Below are 19,776 nucleotides of genomic sequence, written 5' to 3' on the forward strand. Positions count from 1 at the left end.
CCATTCTGTTAGGGGTCAAGCATTTTAACCACTGCACCACCAGGGCTCCTTACATTAACCATAGCACTGTATAAAATATTTTTCTTATATTGTAGTGCACGTGTCCATTTTACTACTTTTAAGTGATTACTAGAAAATATAAAATTTCATATATGACTCACATTGTATTTGGGCAGTACTGATCAAGAGCCTTACAACTCAAAGTGTGACCTGCAGACCAGCATCTCTGGCACCATATGGGGGCCATCCCAGACCTTTAGAACCTACATTTTACCAAAATCCCCAGGGGATTCTTATTGCACAATAAGAGAAGCACTGATCTAGATGACCTCAGAAGACATCCAGGCCTTTGACAGACAGTCCAGAGTAGCCCCATCTTTCTGGGGGTGGGGGAGGAGCCGGGGGGGGCAACAGAGAGGTCGCTGCCTGTCACTGTGACATCACAGAGCAAACCCCTTGGGTCAGCCAGCCCCACCCAGGCAGCTCAACTTTGTGTCCTGCCTTGGGGATATCCTTTCCATCCTCTCCAACCCACTTCGCACCATCTTACCCCTCTGCTGGCAAGAGGGGACCTAATCTGTCCTCAGACTAAATATTCATTCCACCTAACTGATTAAGACAAAGCAGAAGAAAAACTGAAACTCCTTTACCTCAGAACTACAAAAGTGAATGAGCAAACCCTCTCAACTGACTCACCATGTTTGTGTCACCCAGGAGGTAGGTACCTTGGTTTTTCAAACTCATGAATGTCTCTTATTTGTAGTAGACTTAATATCGGCTTTTTAATGTAGGTTATACTAATCCATCAGTTTGTTATTTCACATGCTTGTGGTAAGAAGCTTGGGAACACATTAAGAGAATATATGAAGTGGAATGAAAATTTGTTACTCAAGCCCAGTTTTTATTGATAAACCTGGTGATGTCCATACCTTGGCCTCTTGCTTTTTCATCTTCTTCCATTAAAACTCCCATTTTTTTCTTCCTCTGCTTCTTCATTTCTGCTTTCCTCTCTGCTCCAGGTCTTTTTAGAGACCTGTGGCTCTTCTCTTTCTCCTTTCTCTGAGTGATTGCTATTGCCAAATTCTGGCCCCTTGTGAAAGGTCCAAGGTGGAAGTGATAGAGATGTGTACGCCTTAGTGAAACTGAACGAGCTGACGTTAAGTTCTATGCCAGAAAATCCGAAGGACCACTGTGGTCCTGCTGGAAGCCAGCTCGGATCTGGAATCTCCTGGAACTGGGAGGTAGGGCACATCTTCAAACTTTTTCTGGTCTGGGATAATCTTCAGGAATCATTCCAGACCCAGGAAGACCCTCACAGTCAGCAGAGACCACTTGGGCTAGATATCTCTGCTTGTTTGGAGTGGGACCCGACATTTAGAAATGATGTGACTCCTTTTATACTGGGGGCTGCCGACTTTAAGCTCAAAGAGATGCTGAAAAAAACAAACGTTCCTCCTTCTCATGTATGTTGCCTTTCTCAGGAGAGACAAATGAAACAGAATTAGCAAGTGAAATGGAACGCACGTATGACAGTGGGAGCCTAAGAGGGAGTAGTGTGTTGAGCTGTGCATGGACAGGAAGTCAGAGATCTCAGAAGAAAGGAGAGGTTAGGGCCTAAGTAAGAGACACTTCTGGAACTGCAGAGCAGAGCTAGCTGTTCTGCAGTCAGCGTGGGCTCAGCCGCCTTCCCCAGTCTGGAAGCCCAAAGTGAATAGATCATATAGAAGAACCCTCAGAAGTGGATGTGAACATTATTTAAAAAGCCAATCACAGCTTACAGTACATTTTATTATTGCTTTCTATTATTTTTTTATTATTATTGGTTTTCTAGGAGAGAGACATAGAAGGGTTAAGAGGAAGTCTGTTAATACATATGTGTGAAGTATAAGGCCTACTTAATCTGTCAGCTCATTCTGTGTGACTTTTCATAATCTGGCCTGGAATTTGTGTAATTTTCTTAAAGGTGACTTGCATTCTGTTTACCTAGCCACAATCAAAGGAACAAACTTTGGAGGTTTTGAATATTGGCTTCACCATTTACTAGCTTTGTAGCCTTGAACAAGTCAAATGCTCTAAATTTGATTCACTTGTAGAGATGCCACCTCTCTTTCATGCTGGTTGTGAGGATTAAATGAGATGGTGTTTGTGAAGAGTCTAGCCAAATGCCTGTTACACAGTACAGGTTCCCTTTCTCCTCCTTTCCACTTAGAGGCACTTTCACTCTACCTCTTTTGATCTTCACTGCAAACCTGTGAAGGATGAAAACCCACTCTGTTTACCTCTGGGAAACAGTGGCTCAGGGAGGTTATGTAGCATGTCCAAAATCACCAGTCTTGGGTACAGTACAGACTAGAACTCAGATCCGCTGAGGGGTCCGCCGTCACTAAGTTTCACCTCAGATCCGGGAAATAAGGCCAAGCCATACCCTGACTTTGGAACAAGAGCCAGGGAACCTGTACTTTTAGCGGGTACGGAAGGGGACAGAGAAATGCCTGACTGGGTTCCTCAACCCACATCTCCTGACCCTTGGCCTACAGGCCTGGATATGAGGAATTCAGCAGGTGACCTAGTCTCTTCACTCCCTTCAGCCAAGGCTTGCCAAAGCAGCTGTCGGGCCAAACACTCGCTGCCTGGCCCCGGCCCCAGCTCCCCGGGGCACACGCGGCCCTGCTCGACCTCGTCCCCTCCCGCTGCGGCTCTCAAATCCCCGGCCCTGTCCCTTCGGCCCTCTCGCGCTCTTTCCTTCTCTCTGGGAGTGCCCCCGGGACGCCGTTCTCATCAGACGCAGGAAGCCGGGGAGGAAGAAACACCACCACCTCCCCTGCCCCACCCAGTCAGGAAGTCCGAAAGGGTCGGTCGCCACTAGGGCGGGGCCTCGCCAAACAATTGAAAACACGTTCCCGGCGTGTCGCCATGACAACGGGCGCCGGCTGCTAGGCGACCGCGGCGCCGTAGTAAACTGAGAGGAGGGAAGGCGGTGTTACTCACGGAGGGAGGAGGGCTGAGGGGAAGTGGCGGGACAAGGCTGGGCCCGGGCACCCAGGCAGGCGGGGGAGCAGGGACAAGTAAGAAAAGAGGGGATGGGAGGGGCACACGCGAAAACGGGCAGTCCGAGTACGCTCGCCGGCGGCCACATCCCAAGCACCCTGGGGAGGCCACCCCCGATACACCCCCGCCCCGCGGTCCCCAAGAGCCCCCCACCGTCCAGGCCCCTGTGGGCCCCGTCACCCGCGCGTGAGCGATTGCCCCACAGGATGTGCAGATGTGGCTACCCCTCTGATTCACTCCAGCTGCTTGGGGTTTGGAAGAAAGGCGCCTTCCTCTCCTGGAAATGACTGCATTAGCAAAAGCCCTTAAACAATTCCATTAAAAAGCGGAAAAGGAAAGGCGAGAGGGAGGAGAGGCCGAAATGCTTTTCTTTAGTCCTTCCTACTGAGCACAAGTGGAAGTGTTTCCAGGGCTTGGGACCCATGTTAGGAAGATTGAATTCGTTTTTATTGTGTGAGCATTTTGGGTCATGAAGAGATTGAACATGGTTACCGTTGAGAATAATTAATCAGAAGCTGCGAAGTCCTAGAGCTAAGTGTCCTAACCCATTGCCTTCCAGTCAATTCCAACTCACAGTGACCCTATTTTGGACACTTAGCACCGGCATCTTCCCTTTTGGTCTGGGATGCAGGTATCAAGATGTCCTGGGCAAATATCTTCATTCTCTTCCTCAGCTGAAGGAGTCAAATAAATGATGGGTACTGAAGTAAAAATTGTAATTAGAGCAGCAAAATCTCAGAAGATTCTAGATAAGTCATCCAGAAAGATTCTAAATCAGTAGGGAATCAGCGGGCTTGGGAAAGGGTGAATCATTTCCAATATGTCACTGGCTTTTGAGCAATCCATTTGTATCCTGGCTTCTGTGAACTAAAGATAAAACTCGTTCATGAGATCATTGCTGTTTTCTGCGCTTTGCTCATCAAAAAGCAGGAATGTTTCCACAGGTGGGAGGAAATATATTGGCAGAGGAACTTTTTGATGAAACTCTGAGCGTATCTGTATAGAAACATTTAGGGTATGTCTGTGGACCTGGGGACCTTGTTTTAGCTTCTCACTGCTGTTACGTATGTGAATTGATCGTGTCTAGCAACAGAGCCCTGGTGGTACAGTGGTTAAGAGCTCAGCTGCTTTAGCAACAGAAGCCCATTTGGACAGACTTTTCTTTATTCACATCTGATCTTCACCCTTTGGCTTCTAATTGTATAAATGATCCTCGTTTCCATTACAAACTTCATTCATTCATCAATGATAGACAGTGCTAGGCTCTGAGGATCAACAATGAGTAAAACACAGCTGCTATTCTAACAAGCAACTTAAAGAGAGCATGACAGACAAGTAAACCATGTGATGGGTTATATGAGAGAGACACACGCTAAAACACGAAGGAATGAGAAGAGGAGCATGTCAGTCTGAGCCAGTGCGCAGCTGAAACACTGACATTCCACTCCAGGCTTTTGTCCTCTGGGTAACAGAAGAGAGTTAGTCAACGGGGCATGGGTTGTAAATCTGGATCTGGGAAAACAGAGGTACTACTCCCAGGGAGGTCAAATGGACCTTCCTTAGAAGAAGATGCCAGTATGGATGAAGGCCCACCTGGATCCCTTAGCCCTAGGCTTTGGGATTTAAGGAAGTGGCATGGTATACGATCTGCTCTGGCTCAGCATTTTTCTTACCCATCGCTTTAATCACTTCCAATCTACAGTGCACTCGCAAAACAATAAATTGTATTCCTATTTACAAAGTAGGTGTGGGTGTCCCAAGATTGTTCTTTTTACACATACCTCATAAATGTGGTTTTGTGCAGTGCAGGGAATGAAGAGTGATTGAGGACCTTAGCAAATATAGGTAGCCCCAGCCCTTGGCTTTGTGATGTCATAAACATTGAGTTACATAGATATCCCTGTGGGAGTAATCCTGAGGTGGTAACATTCCAGCCTACCAAAGTTAAATACTGTTCTGAGATGTGGAATCGTCATGTCTGCACTGAGTCATTAGCTTCTGAGCTTCTGTGCCTAGCCTAATTATATTTATGCTGTCTTGACTAGCAATTACTTTTTCTGTTCTAAGAGAGGAAAGGGAAGGAAAAAAAAAAAAAAAGTGCTCAAATTACAATGAAAGGAAGTGAGTGGGATGATGGCCACTGATTTTTGCCGGGCAGAGAAACTCATGTTTTGTCAAAAAGAGGAAATTAGAAGTTGGGGCTCGGGGTCCTTGGGGAGCAGATTCAAGACAGGTCACAGCTAGTAAGTAGCCAGGCAGCCAGCCATGCATGAAAAAAGTACAGCCTCCTAAGGGTGGATCAAGGTTTTGTGGAGAGCTAAAATAACATAATTTTGGAGGCCCTCTTTAAGAATAATAATACAAAAGTACAAGCACGAATGAGGTAACAACGTCTTGGAAGGGGCCTGAGTAAGTAAGGTACCATGAAGCTGAAGTTTCGTTAGTTTCTCTTTAAGTTCACCTCTGGGCCTCCTCGTGTAACACACTAGGACTCTGCGGCTCCCATCTTCTTTTCTCTGGAAAAGGCAAACTTCAGGCTATTAAGGTATTGGGGTGGGGTGGGGGTGCGGTTTATGAGCAGAGGCAATAAAAACCAAAGACAAAAGGCTGTGCCAAACAGTGACTCAACCGGGCTATGAGAAGTACCTGCAAGCATTTGAAGGGTGTAAGCAGAGAGAAGGGAAAAGAATTATTCACTGTTCGGGTGGAAAGGGAATAAGGATACAATTAAGTAAAGAAAAACATACACAGAAGCCATCAGGAAACATTGGCTAACTGTACTCTCTGATACTGTGGAACTGCATTTCCCATGGGAAGTATTTGAGGATCTATTGAGTCACTGAAAACTAGCGCTGGCAGCAAAAAAGTGCTACAGGAAGCAATCCTACAAACTGTCCTCAAGAGAGTGGCTGGAAGCCCCCAGAGTTCATTCTGAGCCCTGGATTCCATAAGGCTGACACATGGTGTTCTGTAGATTAGTATGCGGGAAGGAGGCCAAATGAAGAAAAAAGAACAATCCTACAGGGAGCAGCAGTCACCTCCACCCACATTTTGCCGACTCGTGGAGGGGTGGGTGGGGGGAAGCATGTGACTGAAGGAGGAAAATTGTGAGGAGATAGCGCCACCTAGCGTTGGGATGAAAACCATGTAGCCAGGAAACCAAGCCTGGGACAAGATCTGTGCCAAACCCGTGGCCGTTGAGTGGATTCCGACCCATGGAGACCCTATATGACAAAGTAGAACTGCCCTATAGGGTTTCCAAAGAGCTGCTGGTGGATTTGTGCTGCCGACCTTTTGGTTAGCAGCCGTAGCTCTTAACCACGACACCACCAGTGTTTCCAAGAAGCGCCAAAAAACTCAAAGGAAACCAGCAGCCAATGTAAAAAGTGACTACAAAATTTCTGCTCCCTTTTCTCAGACCAGAGTGATATCTCTGCCACAGTGAATAAAGGGTAACTGGGATGATGCAGGAATCACTCCTGGACATAAATAGCTATGTATCAAATTTGCTGGTAACATCAGTCTGAGAAGAGCAGAGAATATATTGGGTGACAGCAGGATCCAAAGAGAGTCTTTTGGCTAGAATGGGGACTAATTCAAACACTGAAGTTGAAAGGAACCTACCTTTGATTCTGCAAACCAATTGCACAAATAGAGAATGGGGAAAACATTGTTTAGTAGCAAATCTGGAAAATAGGAGCAGTATTACAGGGCAGGATCTAGAAGGTATCATTAAATGTCAGCTCAATGTGAGCTCAATATGGGTCCAGTAGGTATCATTTTATGGTGCATTAATTCCCTGGGTATATACTAAGAGCTTTCTAAAACTCATGGGCCTCACTCTGAAACTACTGTGGGCTCTCTCAGAAAGAGTCCCAAAATCTGCATGTTGTCCAAAGTTTCAAAGATTAGTCTATTTTAAGTCAGAATTGAAAACTACTGCTCTAGAATGTGGAGCCCTGGTGGCGCAGTGTTTAACAGCTTAGCTGCTAACCAAAAAGTCAGCAGTTGGAATCCACCAACTGCTCCTTGGAAACCCTATGGGGCAGTTCTACTTTGTCCTATAGGGTCACTCAGTCAGAATCGACTCGACGGAGAGGCCCTTGAGGAATTTACATTCAAGAGGAGAAAGATAAGTAATTATAATGGAATCTAGAAAGTACAGTACTAAGTGAGAGGTACAGTGCCATGGCAGAGAAGAGAGAACTGTTCTCTTAGGGAGAAAAGAAACGCTCAAAGAATGAGTGACTATTTAAGCCAGTCTCAATGAGAGGCAGTTCACCAGGTAAAAAGATTAGAAGTCTTTCCAGGCAGAAGGAAGAGCACCGGCAAAGGCATGGAGGATGGAAGTCCATCGACTATTTAGGGAACCACGAGCAGTTGCAAAATGTCTCCAGCATTGTCACCCTAATTAATTTTGTACAATTTTTGAGGACAGAAAGAACAACCTGTACTTCTAGGTGACCAGCCACGAGAAGATATACAATCAACCCCTTACAGATTTATCAGATTACTTTTTTAGGTTGGGGGAGAAATGGGTTATAGCCATAGGATTCCTGGCCCTGGATTTCGCCAGTCCTACTCCTACTCCATTCCACATCCTTAACCTTACCCTATCCCCATCTCTCTCTCTCTCCTGTCTCAGGATTGCATGTGGAGAGAGATTTCTTAACGCTTGCTAAGGATGCTAACTAGAGGGTGGAAGCCAACCATGGCACAAGGAAACAGTGTCATCTCCATTGCTCTGTGAAGCCCTGACATTGCAGATAGCAGAGTTTATTCAAAGGGATGGAAAATCCTACTCGAGGGAATAGGAACTTTTGTGGTAATGGTGACCCTGTAATATTTCCTGTGTCTGCCATAAAATCAAGCCCAGTCCATTCACACCAGTTACACAGCGAATGGCAGTTAGATGGAAACTAGACCATCATTTACTTTTTAAAGAGACTTCTCTCTGCCAGTGCAGGTCCTTGCTTCTTTGTGCTTAATCCCAGATACCCACTGGCAAGCTCTCCTGTGTAATCTCCCAGAACAGCTGGGCCAAGACTGCTCTGTCAATTATTAAGTGCCCATGTTCCCTGCAAGGCAGCATTTAATCATCCGGCACTCCAAAAAGTGTGAGAGAGAAAGGAGGGGTCAGAAGGGGAGGGAGAAGGGTAGAAAGGCAGTTTTCATTCTTTCAACATTAAACCAGAGGGATTTGGAGCGCAGATGGCACCCTGCGGTCCTTCTGAACAAGCTGCAAGATGCTGACCATGCCTAAGGTAACCAGCTCCCCTCTCTTATTGCTCAGGAGGCCCATTCCATAGCTATTTTGCACCTGATTCTTTTAAGAGGTGTGCACTTTTGTTGTCCGTATTAACCTATCCTTATTCTGAGTTTTTCTGTTAATTTATGCTGACGGAAGAGTTATTGAATTTTTTCAGTTCCTATTGATCTGAGTCCCTGAGTGTCAGGGAAGCCACCCTTTGTCCCTTTTCTTGAGTATAAAGAGTCACCTTGGTACGGGGCCTGTCAGTAAATGCAGTGATATAGCTTTTCTTATGGCTGTTACTTCTCCATGATCAACGGCACCTTAAGGAAATCATTGCAAAATTAGATTTGTTCATCCAATTCAAGAGATATATCTGGATCCTGAGGAAAAGAGGCACATTTTCAGGAAGTAGAGAACTATGTGACAAAGAGCATGGCTCTATAGGTGTTGAAGAAAATCCTTGAAAATGAGGCTCCTTGTGTCTATCTTTAGCGGCCTCTCCTTCTGGAAGCACCCTTTGAGCTTTGTTCAGTCCAAGCTCTTTTTCATCCTTTGTGAAATCACCTCTTCCTTAAATCAGCTGTCATCTTGGTGCCACAAGGTGGGTGTTCCTTGGTGTCGGACTTGTTATCCTTATTTCTGAACAACCTGGAAAATACTTAGAGAGATGTGTAACTTGAAATGGATTGGGTGCAGAGTTAGAATCTGACATGATAGTGGACAAATTTCTAAACCAAATAAGATTGAAAATAAAGTTATTGAAAATGTGCCCTGAGATTACAAAATTTAGAATTGCCTAGATCCTTAATTCAGTTTTTATACAGAAGGATGGATAGAGAGGTTTTACCTGGAAGCCCATTTCCTATTGGAGCAAAGGATATAAGAATAATTAGAAAGGATTATTGATTAGAAAGAATAACTCATAGCAACATAACAATGACTAAAACAAATAGAATTTTTGTAACTAAAACCAAGATGAAAACATTCTTTTTTGGACGGGGGCGACATATGACTTCTGTGTCTGGCAATATAAGATCTTTCCTTCTTCTGGATGCTGTAGTTTTTGAGTCCTTAGCCAAGGTCACCCAGAGTCTTACAAGGACTAATAATTCTTGGTGGAGTTAATTTGTTCAGTGCTTTAAAAAAAGAAAATCATATTAGCAGATTGCTTCCCAGAAGCTGTTTTATCGTATGTTTTATATATGGGTTTTTACATACATATGAGCCTTGCGTATTTTGTATTGCCATAAATAATACGTGCTCTGTAGCAGGCACTGCTTTAGTCTGTGGGAATTCTGAAGAATGAACTGTTCTATTTCTAAAATAAAGTTCTCTGTTAAATGTCGAAAATGTTAAGCTGGGGATGCTGAGAGAGGCAGATTTATGGCCCTGTCCCATTTAGCTATGGTTTTATTTACATCTCTTAAGCTAAGCAGATTTAGGTCTGATTAATTCAGATATTCAAGGTCCCATGGAAAGCTCTAGATGCTTTACTCTAAGCAGCATCTGTCTGCAATGTCCAGCGAGTATTCATATAACAGTATAAACTGCTCCATAAACAAAGTGCAAGACACGTCAAATTTCACTTTTCCAAATTATGTTAAATCGGACCCCAAACCACCACTTACCAATGTGGACAAGTCCAATTCTAGGTCATTTTTCACGTAGTGAGGAAAATGAAGGGGAGGGCAGGGATTCTAGCCAGAGTCACACTGGTCATGGCTACTTTCTGCTCTACTCATTGCTCCATCAGCGCAGAGATGCCCACCCCAACCCCCCACTCCCACAACCAACACTCTCTGCCTGACCAAAGTCTTGGCCACAGGCATGCAACCACTGCTCCATGGCCCCACACTTGATGTCCAGACTCCACAGGCACTCTACAGCCATCTTTCATTTAAGATTCTGTTATCTCAGTGACAGTGGATGGAAGCTGGGTCAGATCTCGGCCTCTCTCAGAACCTATTAGTCCCATCTCCTCTCCCAGGACCAGGGCTCTCAATAGCCCCACATCTTTTATCCTGGAAGTCCCAAAGCCTCCACGTGCTCCCCCTGGAGGTGATCCCCATTAACATTCATTGATGGGACACATCCCCTTTACTCCCTTCACAGAAATCCGTTCGGAGGGGGGAGGAGGGGAACCTGATAACTTACTTTGTTGCAATAATAAACGACCTCGGCAAGTCAGTGCTGCCACCACCACTCAATGGAAACGAAACCAAAAATAATTACTACCAAAAGTGGTTAGAGTGCTTCCAATTCTTTTTCTAAACCTTATATACAATAACCTCAGGGGCTTAATCACAGTATGACTGAGGTTATTATCTGAAGCTTTAATGAAATCATCCTTAATAAGCCATTCCTTGAGTGTCTAACGTGCAAAATACCATGCTTGACGCTATGGGGAAGATAAAATTAAAAAGACATGTTTGCTACCTAAAGACAGTTTCAAGTCTTGAGGGGGAGATAAGACATGACCACAAATAAAGGTGACAGAGCGTCATGGAAAAGGTAAAAACCAAGTTTCCTTGAAGCCCTTCCAAGCCTCACTTCCATGGAAGGTGCTGGTTAGGGGACCTTCCGGAAGAAGATGGGCCTTGGGATGAGCCTTGAAGGGCAGGATTGCAGTAGACAGAGACCGGCCAGAGAAATATTTGTAGTGATACACTTTCTCTCTTAATCAGTCCCTGCTGGACTAAGGGCACCAGCTAGAGGTTGCCTTTCATCACTGCTGCTCAGAGCACATGATGTGATGGGGTCATTATGGCAACTTGCACAAAGGTACATATCCTCCCTAAGGTCTGTCAGCTGGAGGCCAGGCAGTGACTACTCTCACCTTGGGGCAGTAGTGGGAGATTTTTTAATATTATTTTTTATTGTGGTAAAACATATAACATAAAATTTGCCATTTTAATCATTTTTAAGTGTACAGTTCAGTGGCATTAATTACATTCATAATGTTGAGCAACTATCACTATTTCCAAAACTTCCACCACCCCAACGGAAACTTTGTACCCAAAATGGAAGGTTTCCAATTCATTCTGACTTCTACCTCCTTCATTATAATTTGTCCTAGTTGGTGGATGGCTTTTATCCCTCCTTCTGTGTATTGCTGTATGTCATCCCCACAGTCCAGCCCTGCTCATTATTTGACATACACAAATCACAGCTTGTTTTCTGTGGGAACCACACCAGGACCAGCTTAAATCAACATTATCATTATGGTGCTTGCTCCAGGCCATCCCTGAAGCACAGTGGCCACACAGCTACTTGGAGAAAACTCCCATAGGTTGGTGATACCTGTCAGTGTTGGAGAAATGTGGCTTGAGTTTAGGAAGCCACAGAAAGGATGTATATGTGTATTTTTTTTTCCCCCCAAGGGATGTTACCCAGGCAAAGAACCAACTAGGCTAGCTAAGGGTTGAAACCAGAGTGGGGAGTACAGCACAACCCAAACCTCTACACTCTCAAGTTCGCTCCCCATCCACTTGTGTTTGTCTATTACAGATGGAGTTCCCGAAGGTCTTCCCCAGCCAGCGGGCCTTCATATCTGCCATCCTCAACATGCTATCACTCAGCCTCTCCACAACATCCCTGCTCAGCAGCTACTGGTTTGTGGGGACACAGAAGGTGCCCAAGCCCCTGTGCAGAAAAGGTCTGGCAGCCAAGTGCTTTGACATGCCGATGTCCTTGGTTGGGGGCGACACCAACACATCAACCCAGGAGGTGGTGCAGTACAGCTGGGAGACTGGGGATGACCGGTTCTCCTTCCGCACCTTCCACAGCGGCATGTGGCTATCCTGTGAGGAAATCATGGAAGAACCAGGTAACCTTCTCACCCCATCTGCCTTGTTTGCTTTTCCCCCAAAGGATTCCACCCAGACAAAGAACCAGCTAGGCTAGCTAATAGCTGAAGTAGGGGTGGGAAGTATAGCACTCCTTCCTGCCCACTGGGCCTCACTTCCAGGCTTAGCATCTTCCACAATGTTCCTTCCCCGTAAACCAAAAAACCGGTTGCCCTCGATTCAGTTCAAACTCATAGCGATCCTATAGGGCAGAGTAAAACTGCCCCATAGGGTTCCAAAGAGCAGGTGGTGGATTCAAACTGCTGACCTTTTGGTTAGCAGCCAAGCTCTTAACCACTGCACCAACAGGGCTCCATAGGTTTCCCTTTTTATCAGGTCAGAGTCCATCTGGTGTTCCATCTCTTGCCTCTTTAGTAGACTGCTAACAAAGGGGCTCGCTGGTTTAAAATAGCATTAACCTTAAGGATTCCACTTAGACATTTAAGATTATGAGAATTTCCATACTAGTGAGCTAGAATTGCTGTTTAGAAACAAACCATGTTGAGATAAATATCGTAAAAAAAAAAAAAAAAAGTTCCAGCTCTACCTAGCTGTGACCTTACATAAATTACTTCATTTCTACAAGCCTTGATTTTCTCATTCTGAGACTAAAGGGTCATAGCAGATCACCTTTAAAGCCCCTTCTGCCCCCTCCTCCTGCCCCAGTTAAAAAAAAAAAAAGTGTTCTCTCATTCTAAGTATTATTGTTGCAATTTTAAATGTAGGGGAACTGAAGCCAGAGAGGATAACTAGATCATGTAAGGAGGCCCATGAGGAGCTAAAGATAGACCCTCCCCGGTCTCTTGCCACCTTGGTACATGTCAACAAAGCAGGCACTGTGCCTGTGTGCATTAGTCAACGTGGGTTCCTCAGGTTAGGAGGGATTAGACTGAGGACTTCGACTCTTCCCGGCACATAGCATCCAACAGTCACCTTTTAGCCTGGAAAGAGAGCTAAAAAAAATTCCTAGTGCCCAATTTCCCTAATGGACTAAGGGGGAAAAGTAGACAAAGGAGAAATATAAATGTGTATTTGTCAATTATTACTGTGCCACAGCACTTCTAACCCCAGTCTTCGAAAATTTAGGGCCATTCAGTCCAGTGGCACAACAGCAACAAAAAGATATTAGTTAATACTAGAATTGTTAACTCTTCCAGGTAAGGAAATGGGAACACTTTTCTGTCTAGGCACTCTCTGGGAATGTCTTTCTCTTTGTTACCGGTAATGGAGGAGAAAGAAATTGATTTGGATGACTCTTGCCTATGCCGTTCATTTATCCATGCGCTCTTGGCTGCTTTCTAAAGGAGACATTTATTGACATTATTGTATGCTAGGCAGGCACTATGCCAGAGTAAATGGAGCAGCACCAGGTATGGGAGTGGGGAAGGCTTTCATCCCAATTGTCCCAGGAAGCACCCCCACAAAGTTGTACCTTGTATATGTTTCAGGGGAGAGGTGCCGAAGTTTCATTGAACTCACACCACCAACCGAGAGAGGTGAGAAAGGACTACTGGAATTTACCATGTTGCAAGGCCCACGTCACCCCACTCTCCGATTTGGAGGGAAGCGGTTGATGGAGAAGGCTTTTCTCCCCCACCTTCCCTTGGGGCTTGTGGCAAGTATGTAGGTTTGATAAATAATTTAGTTGCTAATAATGTGGTTTCTCTTGATCTAAATTGTACTGTGATCTGCTTTTCTTTCCTTCTGTGCCCCAATGAGAGACACAAATCCCGTCTATAGCTGACTTTCACTCATCTTCAGGAATGAAAAAATTTAACAGCGGGGATAAAGTTCACAAGTAGAAAACCACCAACAGCCTTACTCTTTTACTAGCTTTTACCAAGTAGTCAGGTCGAATAGTTTAAGCTTTTCCTCCAATAATTTTTTTGTAAAATGGAAGGAAGGACTAAGGAAGGAGGGAGGGAAAGGAGAAAGGAAAGAAGAGAAAAAACAACAAAACTGATTGTCTCAAAATTAAGTAAGGAGCGAGATAAAAGTTATATCCCTGCAAGATTTTATGAAAATTGGATGATTTCTTAAATTTTCCTACCAGTATTTTCAATCAAGTGTACTTGATAATATACTGGATACTGAGCAGACTGGGAGCTGAGTGAGATCAAAGAACACAAAACTGGTATTCCTAGCGGGTTTCAGCTGTCTCATTCTCCTCTAGGTTTTTAACTTCTAACAAGTATCATGTGTTCACCCACTGGTTCCGTTATTAACTGTCAGAGTAAAGTGTTCCTTCCTCCTCTGATTTCTCACAGAGATCCTCTGGTTATCACTGGGAGCCCAGGTCACCTACATTGGACTTCAGTTCACCAGCTTCCTCTTGCTACTAATGGATTTGCTATTTACTGGGAACCCTGGTCGCGGACTCAAGCTTAGTGCCTTTGCTGCTATTTCCTCAGTGCTGTCAGGTGAGCACCTCCCAAGGGAGCAGAGGTGGTTGTCCTCAGCCATCTTTGAAGCACTAGCTGGAGGGTTTGAGTCTCTAACTTGAGGAAAAGATGGAAGAGCCCAAGGGCAGTACAAAGAATGGAGTGTGAGATACACTACAAAAACATCTTTAATTTTAAATCGAAATGATGTGAAATTTTATATTGGATCACTATGTATATTACCAAATAGTTTATCTCTAGGTTCATTTTATTTGCAAGCTTTCTCAATATATGAAATATATTGTTTGGTTTATTTTTCAGTCGTGACATATACACACATTTTCAAGGCTACCTTGGTTGGATAAAGTGAGAGGTGCTTATATGAGATCAAGAACAAAGCCAACATTGCAGCAGCAATGCTGTGCAAAATGATGAGGTTGCTTCCTAATTGTACTCCCCTTAGATGGCGATGACAGCCTTTGTCTAAGGGTTTTCTGCCTTTTTGTTTCCTCTGTAGGCCTTCTGGGGATGGTGGCCCACACGATGTATTCTCAAGTCTTCCAGGCAACTGCCAACTTGGGTCCAGAGGACTGGAGGCCACATACTTGGAATTATGGCTGGGCCTTCTAGTAAGTACTTATCATCTCCTGAACCTTCCTAGTCCCTTCTCCAGCCAACCTTCATTAGATCTTCCCCCCTAAACTATATGCTTGCTCTGTGTCCTTGTACTGTCCCTTCATCCTCAGAAGTCTGTCACAGCCAAACACTGGGCTGGACCATCAAGTCATAGCCATTCTTCCCCACCTCCCCCAACTTCTGAAGAGTGGCAGAGATGATTCTTCTGGTTTGTTTTGTGAGGATGTTGCCTTGTCCAGTTGTTCTGAGCTATGGCAATCGCCTCTTCCCCGGATATGTATGTTGCCCATGGGAAATGAAAACACCTTATGGCTTATGGAAATTCCTTATATTTTATAGTTATACTGGATGACTCAAGGCATTGAAGGACAGAGAAATGGAGGAGATTTAGCCTCAAAATTTGGATTGAATTCCATTCCTTGAGAATGGTTCACTCTTCTCCTCTAATGAAATACTCTAATTTCTTTCTCCTTCTTCCATTCTTATTCCATAAAGCTGTGTTAGAAACACAACTTTCCCTATAAGTCATTCCCTAACTCATAAAGAACTATTTTAGATTTCCTTTAAAAAGCCAGAAGCAACAACCATGACAAAACACATTCAAGCTATACTTTCCCATCGCTCTAGAGCTTCCCACTCCTTACAGGAGCCTGTATAGTTGCCAATTTATACTTGAATTTCCATTCTAAAGAAAGCAACATGGAAACCTATTTAGGCATTTTTTCCTTGAATGTCTAAGATCCTATCCCCTTTCTCATGGTTTAATACGTGCTATTTGATTCAGGGGTTTTGGTCTACTCCACCAGCCACCACATCAGCTTAGCTCATTTTTCGGACCCACGGTTTCTCACCTTTGTTTATCTTCAAGCCATTCTTGGCATAACATTCCTGAGCTCAAACTACAGAACTCCCAGCAGAAGCAGCCCACCTGCTAAGCAGTCTAGAAGCTTGTCAGAGGCAGCAGACAGGAACGTACAGTACCAGCAGGCAGCCTGGCTTTAACCATCACCGGGCCTCATGGAATTCCTCACTAACCTCACAAAACTTCCCATTTCCTGAGCTTCCCAGAATTATGGGGAGGTTTAGGAATTTGGCTTTCCAAATTTATAAGAATGTGTTTGATATAGTTCCCTGGTGTCTTTTTTTTCTTTCTTGAATTTATCCATTTTCCCTTAATCTCCAGCTTCTCTCCCAGCCATTATAAACTCCCTTAAGCCAAGAACCACACTGTTTTCATAGTAAGTAAATTCCATCACTGCAACCTATAATATCTCCAGATTTGTACCAAATGTTTCTGGAGTGACTCTCAGAGGCTCATCTTTGTGGACACTAAGACTGCAAAGTTCAGAACAAAGGATGGGAGAAGAGGGATAATTCCTCTTGGCATGAGTGAAAGAAACCTTTGGCAGAGTGTACATGTCTTGGGGGAGGAGAAGGGAAGAAGGTTGTTGCATTAGGCTATGCCCACTATATACAGCTGAACTAAAGGTCTGGAGATTATAAAAGGTAAAAAAAAATACACGCACATAGACCTGGGCGGGATAAGAGAGCATGGCACACCATGACAACTAATCAATTCTGTTAAACTCCTTGTCTGACTTTAATACTGAATGAGTCATTTTCTCTTATTACAAAACAATCAGAATGTACCCTCCTAATACATACTAAATAAGTCCTCTTGCCTGAAACATGGAGGAAAGCAGCACTCTCAGGTCCCTAAATCCCCGAGACACTGACTTGACTACTAAAAGGAAGAAATCATGTTTCGTTTTCACCCCTCTAAGAAAGATCCTCATGGTCCACTTTTTGTGTACGTTTGTCCCTAGCATGGCCTGGGTTTCCTTCACCTGCTGCATGGCGTCTGCTGTCACCACCTTCAATACGTACACCAGGATGGTACTGGAATTCAAGTACAGGCACAGTAAGAGCTTCAGGGAAAACCTGAGTTGCCTCCCACATCACCACCAGTGTTTGCTTCAGCAGCTGTCATCTGCAGCCCAGCTGGGGGGGCCTTTGACTGGCTACCACCAATACCAAAACCAGCCCATCCGCTCTATCTCTGAAGGAGTTGACTTCTACTCAGAGCTACCAAACAGGAGACTTCAGCAAGGGACCGGCCAGGAGCTACAAGAGGTCACTGGGTCATCTGCAGAGGAAGAGCAGTGTTAGGAATAAGTGGGTTTGGAATGCAGGCTAAGCCCTACCTTACATGTTTGTTATCAATATGAGCTTAAGCCAAAGTTTTGTTTCTTGAATATGGTTTTTAGAGGCTAAGAATAAGGGTATCTTCAAGTACAAGTCCAGTGGGGCCTCCGGATGCCATTGCTCCCTTCTCCTTCAGAGCTCTGTCTCCTTTCACTCACCCCCACGTATCAGTTTCCTCTGGCTGCTGTGACAAATTATCACAAAATGGGTGGTTTAAAACATCAGAAATTTATTGTCTCATAGTTTTAGAGGCTGGAAGTCTGAAATCAAGGTGTCAGCAGGGTCATGCTCGCTCTGAAGGCTCGAAGGGAGGATTGTTCCTTGCCTTTTCCTAGCTCCTATTGGCTCCGGGCAATCCTTGGTGTTCCTTGGCTTGTAGCTGCATCACGCCAAATAAGGTTCACATTCTGCCAGTGGGCATGAATTTCTGAGGAGACACTATTCAACCCCACTATCCTCCATGTCTCATTTCTCCTTCCTGTGCATTCAGAATTCCCTTCTCTCCTTTACTGATTGTTAGTTATGTCCCAGGTCCTGAGATAAGCAATAGAGATTAAAGGGGGAGGGGGGAGGCATAAAATATAGTCCCTGCTCTTAAGGGGCTTATAAATCTGCCCATTTGTCTGGGATTTGGAGGAGTAGAGGTGGACAAATCAAAAGGTTGGAATGAGGCTCAACTTCTGAGGTATATGTGTGAATTTTTCTGGAAGTAATATGTGAAAGATGAAAGCACTGCTGCAAGCTTTGGCATCTGGGACTGATGTCCTCCACACTCCCTATTCGCGTCTTACATCCACATTATAGACACCCAATACAACGTTTTATTAAATATTATCCTAGAAGCCATTCTGAGAGTCGTATAACATAAGACAGCCCCTAAAGCATACAGAGACATATCCACTTACAAAAATGGTTCACAGAGGCATTTCCAGGTAGGATTATGGCTCCCCAGTGGAGAACCATACTGGAGACTGCCCCAGCAAACAGGGCTAGGGCATACACTCCTCTCTAAGTCCCCACCTTTTCCTTATCCCTTCTGAGAGACTTACCCTATTATCTTCTCCATAAAGACTGCCATCCACCAATTCACCCTTTCTCTTTTCCATAAGGGAAAATAAACCATCTTTGATGGCTAAAAAGAAAAACAATAGCACACACGTATGTTCCTATACATAGTATTTATTCTGTAACACTTCACATTTTAAATAGTGCTTCCTGACAATATATCAGCTGGCTTTTCTTTAATATGGACAACAAGGAGAGCAATTCACATTTAAGGGGGTTATTGTCACCATACCAAAACAGATGGGTAAGTAGAGACCATTTGAGGGATGGTGAGGACGTTGTTTTAGAGTAAGGGGAGGGTTTGTTAAGAGAAAAAAAGAAGAGAGATTGGGAGGAGAGAAGACCCCTGCATTTGCAGAAGCCATTACTATTTCTAAATAGTGGCCGTACTGGCTTTCCTGGCAACCCCACGTTGGGAGCAGGGAAAGAAAGGAGCACTTCCTATCTTGGATGTGTGGTGGAGTGGCTGCCTGTGAGGAGAAGGAAGTTGAAGGACACATTTGACAAGAGACCAGCACCCACACTGCTCAGATGAAGCTTCCTCAATCTTGAGCCACCACATACATCCTTGGGTACTGGCTGCCAAGAGGGAGGAGAAATCTAGAGCTGACGTTGTGTTTAGCAAAAGGAGATTCAAACTTACCACAGTCAAAACAATCTCTCAGTCTGCAAACACACCGTGAAGAATTCAAGGACATCATGTTTTTCTAGCTTCCTGTTACACATTTTCTGGGACTCATCCAACATGAGCACAGTCTTCTGCCCAAAACAATCCCCCCAAACCTGGTCCTCAGTAAATAACTGTGCGTTTTACCCCCGCCTAGAGTGGCTGGCTTCCGAGAAAGCTTCAACATGGTAGAGAACTAGGTCTAAGCCCTTGATGGCTCAGCCCAGGCCGCAGAACAACAACTAAAGTTTTGAGTGTTCAGCTGGATATAATTAGTCCTTAGGATTCTGTACTAAACAAGATCCTAGGCAACTTCTACCCAAGTAGATTCATACCCTGGAAATGAACCTGGGATCATCCCCATACTCTGTTATATCCTCTAACTGTTCCCCCAAAGTCTGTAATAAGCGGGACCTACACAATCCTTCCAAAGTGTTGAAACAAACTTTGCTCTCCAGGGCTTAAGGCAGAGGTGTCCAAAAATTTAGTAAGGCCCATCTGCAGACCAGGCAACATGCCTGCCTGGATCTACTGCTATCAACCTCCTGTTATGTCCTAATGTCTATCAGTGGGCAATTAATATATATCCCTTTAAATCTGACTGTTACTATCAGATCAATAAGAATTTTTCTCTGGAATCCCTTCATTAACACAAGCTAAAAAGATACAGGTCCA

The 19,776-nt window shown here is 44.5% G+C and overlaps 1 protein-coding gene across 2 annotated transcripts; it reads left to right on the top strand.

Moving 5' to 3' along the window:
- Positions 1-417: 417 nt before the first annotated feature.
- Positions 418-18,539, top strand: GSG1 (germ cell associated 1). 2 transcript variants are annotated; one of them, XM_023554512.2, is made up of 6 exons: positions 418-717; positions 11,810-12,128; positions 13,596-13,766; positions 14,415-14,567; positions 15,046-15,157; positions 16,991-18,539. In XM_023554512.2, the coding sequence occupies exons 1-6, from the start codon at positions 670-672 to the stop codon at positions 17,331-17,333; spliced, it is 1,146 nt and encodes a 381-aa protein (XP_023410280.1). In that variant the 5' UTR covers positions 418-669; the 3' UTR covers positions 17,334-18,539. The 2 variants fall into 2 exon arrangements, with proteins under 2 accessions (XP_023410280.1, XP_003405708.2); XM_003405660.3 differs by having other exon boundaries at positions 13,596-13,643.
- Positions 18,540-19,776: the final 1,237 nt, after the last annotated feature.

The sequence above is a fragment of the Loxodonta africana genome, chromosome 4 (assembly GCF_030014295.1).
Source record: "Loxodonta africana isolate mLoxAfr1 chromosome 4, mLoxAfr1.hap2, whole genome shotgun sequence".
Taxonomy (NCBI): domain Eukaryota; kingdom Metazoa; phylum Chordata; class Mammalia; order Proboscidea; family Elephantidae; genus Loxodonta; species Loxodonta africana.

Coding starts and splice junctions, on each gene's coding strand:
- GSG1 (XM_023554512.2), top strand. CDS start 670: ATGAGCAAACCCTCTCAACTGACTCACCATGTTTGTGTCACCCAGGAG. Junction 13,767..14,414: donor TCCCTTGGGGCTTGTGGCAA/GTATGTAGGTTT, acceptor GATTTCTCACAG/AGATCCTCTGGTTATCACTG. Junction 14,568..15,045: donor TATTTCCTCAGTGCTGTCAG/GTGAGCACCTCC, acceptor TTTCCTCTGTAG/GCCTTCTGGGGATGGTGGCC.